This window comes from Rhinopithecus bieti, unplaced genomic scaffold, assembly GCF_001698545.2.
Source record: "Rhinopithecus bieti isolate Rb0 unplaced genomic scaffold, ASM169854v2 scaffold_41619, whole genome shotgun sequence".
In the NCBI taxonomy this organism is placed as follows: Eukaryota; Metazoa; Chordata; class Mammalia; order Primates; family Cercopithecidae; genus Rhinopithecus; species Rhinopithecus bieti.
In genome coordinates this window covers 871065-875503 of record NW_016817072.1, presented here as the reverse complement: position 1 = coordinate 875503, position 4439 = coordinate 871065, and the positions used below count along the sequence as shown (strand labels likewise).

Below are 4439 nucleotides of genomic sequence, written 5' to 3'. Positions count from 1 at the left end.
ATCCTACCACTGCACTCTAGCCTGGGCAACAGAGCCAGACTCCATCTCAAAAGAAAAGAAAAGAAAAGAAAAGGCCCAAATTTGGTGTCACAACCTTAGTAGGGTAATCTATTGACCCTTCATTGTGTCAGTTATTAAGAAATAGTGTAGGTATGTTATGTTTAAAGGTTTAATTGTGTATCTTTATCCAGGGATATATACATTTGCATATAAAATTGAATTGTACAATAGGGATATGCATAAGTTCCTAAGATTTGGGTGACTACATGCAATAGCCCCTTTCATCCATGATTTTACTTTCCACAGTTTCAGTTACCCAAGGTCAACTCTGGTCTGAAAATATTACATGAAAATTTTCAGAAATAAATATCTCATAAGTTTTAAATTGCACGCCATTCTGAGTAGCATGATAGAATCTCATGCTGTCCCACTTCATTCTGTCCTGGATGTGAATCATCCCTTTGTCCAGCATATCCAGGTTGTATATGCTAACTACCCCTTAGTCACTTGGTAACTGTCTCAATAATCAAATCGACGGTCATGGTATCACAGTACTTGCGTTCAAGTAACACTTATTTTACTTAATAATGGCTCCAAAGCACAAGAGTAGTGATGCTGGCAATTTGGATGTGCCAAAGAGAAGCTGTAAAGTGTTTCCTTTAAGTGAAAATGTGAAAGTTCTTGACTTAATAAGGAAATAATACATATAGGGTTCAGTACTACCCACAACAGAGAAATATCAGTACCCCTAGAAACTATCTTTCTGTCTTATTCTAGTCAACTCTGTCAAGAGTAAACTTTATCTTGACTTTTAACAGCACAGATTAGTGTATTAGTTTTCTAGGGGTGNCATTATAGGTAATTCAGATATGTTTAAATATTCTGATCTTTATAAAGATAAAACAATAAAAATGTTAAAAAATGAAAATTAATCTAAGCCTGAAAACTATTTATTCATATAAATAAAAATAATGATTTATCTATTTAATACTTTTATGATAAACTGGACCCTGCCTGGGTAGCAAATAAATAGGTGCTTAATGAAAGTGACCAATACTTAGTCATCTTTACGCGCCCTTAGTTAGATAACAAAAGCCACGATCTCTAGAAGTACTGCTGGCATCTGTCCTGATGAGTCAGTTCCTGTTCTGTACTAGTTGTTAAATATATTGAATGTCATTTCTGCATATAGAATGCCCTTATCTGGAAGGGAAATTACATATATGATTGTCCTGTAGGCATCAGGATACAGAAAAAGAATACTGAGTTACCACCTAAGGCCTTCTGCCTGCTAACTAGGAATATGAACTTCAGTTTTTCCATCTAAACAATGGGGAAAAAAACACCTCATTTTATGGGCCATGTTGTTGTTTAAGTCAGAAAACATAATGCACAAATATGCAATTTTCATATTATAAATCTGAGATATTATTAGCATGGACTGAGCTTCTAAATGGAAAGGTTAGACTTTATATGCCGACATGATTTCCATTTTTAAAGTATACTCTTGTCACTTAGTTTATATTCCCTATAAAGAGAGAACCTACGGGAATGTCATAGGAGAGGTAGTTTCCTAGGGAAGAGATGATTTCATGAGTGTTATTTCATAACTGTAGAGTTCTAAACAAATTTAGGGTATTAAAGATAATGACACCATTATGATGTTATTGCTTCATTATGGAACTAAACGGTAACTGTGACTTGATGGTAGCCAGTGATTATCTTTCCCTGAATAAGTGGTTACCTGCAGGAACAGAGTTTATGATAAATATTTTACCTTAGATATTAACATTATATTTATACCTCGATATACTAGGAAGGGAAGGTTTTGGAGTAAAACCGAACTCTTTAAGGTCCACACTTTGATATTTATTCATCTGTATCTATAAAGAAACAAAAATAAGTTCAACTAGCAGTTTCATATCAATAACTTTAACAAATGAGCCAAACAACAAAACTCCTGCTGGTACATAAAGTCCCCAAATCAATGAATTAGGAGAAACTCAGGTTAGTTCTTGACTTGAATATTTCACTCAGGTCCTTCTTAAATGTTGGCTTTTTTTTTTTTTTTTTTTTGAGATGGTGAGATGGAGTTTTATTCTTTCACCTCGGCCGGAGTGCAGTGGTATAATCTCAGCTCACTGCAACCTCTGCCTCCCGGGTTTAACCAATTCTCTGCCTCAGCCTCCTGAGTAGCTGGGATTATAGGCGCCTGCCACCACGCCTGACTAATTTTTGTATTTTTAGTAGAGACGGGGTTTCACTATGTTGGCCAGGCTGGTCTTGAACTTCTGACCTTGTGATCCACCTGCCTCGGCCTCCCAAAGTGCTGGGATTACAGGCGTGAGCCACCACGTCCGGCCTAAATATTGGCATTCTTCATGGTTCTTCACTAGGTCTCTTCTTACACTACACTTTCTCAATCAAAGATCTCATTCCTGTGGCTTCAATTGTCATCTACATGTGAATGACTCTCAAATTTCTACTTCTAGCTCAGCTCTCTCTCCTGATTTTCAAACAGTTTTATCCAACTGTCTGTAGGACATCTTTATCTAGATATCTTGCAGGCCCTCTAAATTCAGTATTTCCCAAGTTGAACTTATCCTGTTCTCTATTCCAGCAAACTTGCTTTTCCTTCAGAATATCTACCCAAACGAGGCCCTACTTTTCTCCCAGTGGCTAATGCCAGAAAGCTGGGCATCATTTTTGACTGCTCCTTCTACTTTGTCTCTTATAACCAATGAAGTGGCAAGGTAGTGATTCTACCTCTGAAAAATATTTTAACCCAGTCACTTCTCTCCATTGCTCTGGCCACTACCCTAAACTAGGCCATTATTTCGCTTAGATTATTGTAAAAACCACCTAATGAGTCCCTTTGTTCCTATTCTATCATCCTCTAATCCCTTTTCTACATTGCAGTCAGAGTGACCTTTATAAAATACAATTTTGATCATGTCACTGTTAAAACTTTTCATTGGCTTCTCAGTACTTTCATGATAAAGTCTAATTCCTTAAAATAGCAAATAGGTCTGCATGACCTAGCTCCTACTTGCCTCTTCAGCCTCATCTCTCTCTGTTCCTTTACTTGTAACTGAACTCTAGACATACTGTGTTACTGAGAAAGAGTTTCTTTAAAGATCTCTCTCTCTCTCTCTCTCTTTACTACCTCTGGACCTTTGTATAATCTTTATGCCTGGAATATTTAGCTATCCCTTCCTACTATAATTCTGGTGCCTGCCCCTCCATCCTTGGCTTATCCTTCAGGTCTCAATCACATCTATTAGGAATCCGTTCTTGGTCCATCAAATGTTGATTGAGTACATTTTCTATCTAAACTTAAGTGTGTTGTACTTCTGTCACAGAATCACTCATCACACTACACTAAAAAAGCATATTGACTTATTTGTATTTCTCACTCAACTACAAATTCTATGATTGGGAATAATACTGTCTTATTCATCACTATATCTTAGCACTTCGGCATATTCTTGGTGCTCAATGAAGATGAAAGGAAAGAAGAAAGATTTAGAAAAAAAGGAAGGAAGAAAGAAGGGAAGAAGGACTATGAATAATGGTAATATTCTTAGTCAAGCCCACAAGTAATTCTAAAGTACACTGTGGATACCTACCTAATTGATAGACAGAATAAAGAATATTTATATACATTTAATTATAGAACAAAGGGAAAAACATTATTAAAATTAACCTTCAGACGTTTAACTGGAGGAAGAGATGAAACAGCATTCCTGTTTCTTAAATCAGATAAATATGAAGAAATTGTTGACTCTTTAATTTCTGACTTCTGTGCAACTCCAATTTTACCTATGAAAAGAAACTTCAGATTCTTTAGGTTAAACTTCAGATCTTATTCCTATAAAGTCAAATTTCTTTAAAATTTCAAATCCAGTATTTGCTTTTTTCATGTTGCCCACAAAAGAGAGAAAATCGAGTTATTACATTGCATACTATAAATATCATACATAGATAATTAGGATGTCATTACTATCCACCAAAAACCTTTCAATTCTGAACACTTGAAATAAACTTGTTTTAAGGAACTCACAGCAGTCATGTCCACATGTATGTTTACTTTTACAAGGATGATTGCATTCTCGGTTCCCAGGTTTTTTGCTGGCAGTCATTCCTAAATTAATACAGGAAAACAAACCTATTTGTCACTGCATTTATTATTGTTAATTTAATATAATTAATTTTATCCAGTTTCCTTCCTTTCAGACAATACAAAATATTGATTTGTATATTTCCTTAAGTGTTTTGTAATCCACGTAATTTCTTTTTTAATAAAGAGATGGGGTCTTGCTATGTTGCCTAGGCTGGAGTGCCGTGGCTATTCACAGGCACGATAATTAGTACTACAGCCTCAATCTTCTGGGCTCAAGAGATCCTCCTGTTTCAGCCTTCCAAGTAACTGGGACTAC

At 35.7% G+C, this 4439-nt stretch overlaps 1 protein-coding gene across 1 annotated transcript; it reads right to left on the bottom strand.

Annotated features, from left to right (window-relative positions):
• Positions 1 to 832: 832 nt before the first annotated feature.
• LOC108517702 (probable ATP-dependent DNA helicase HFM1) lies at positions 833 to 4146 on the bottom strand. Its single transcript, XM_017855791.1, has 4 exons — positions 4064 to 4146; positions 3707 to 3822; positions 1804 to 1883; positions 833 to 887 (listed from the first exon to the last, which is right to left on the bottom strand). The coding sequence occupies exons 1-4, from the start codon at positions 4140 to 4142 to the stop codon at positions 833 to 835; spliced, it is 330 nt and encodes a 109-aa protein (XP_017711280.1). The 5' UTR covers positions 4143 to 4146.
• Between the last annotated feature and the right edge of the window lie 293 nt (positions 4147 to 4439).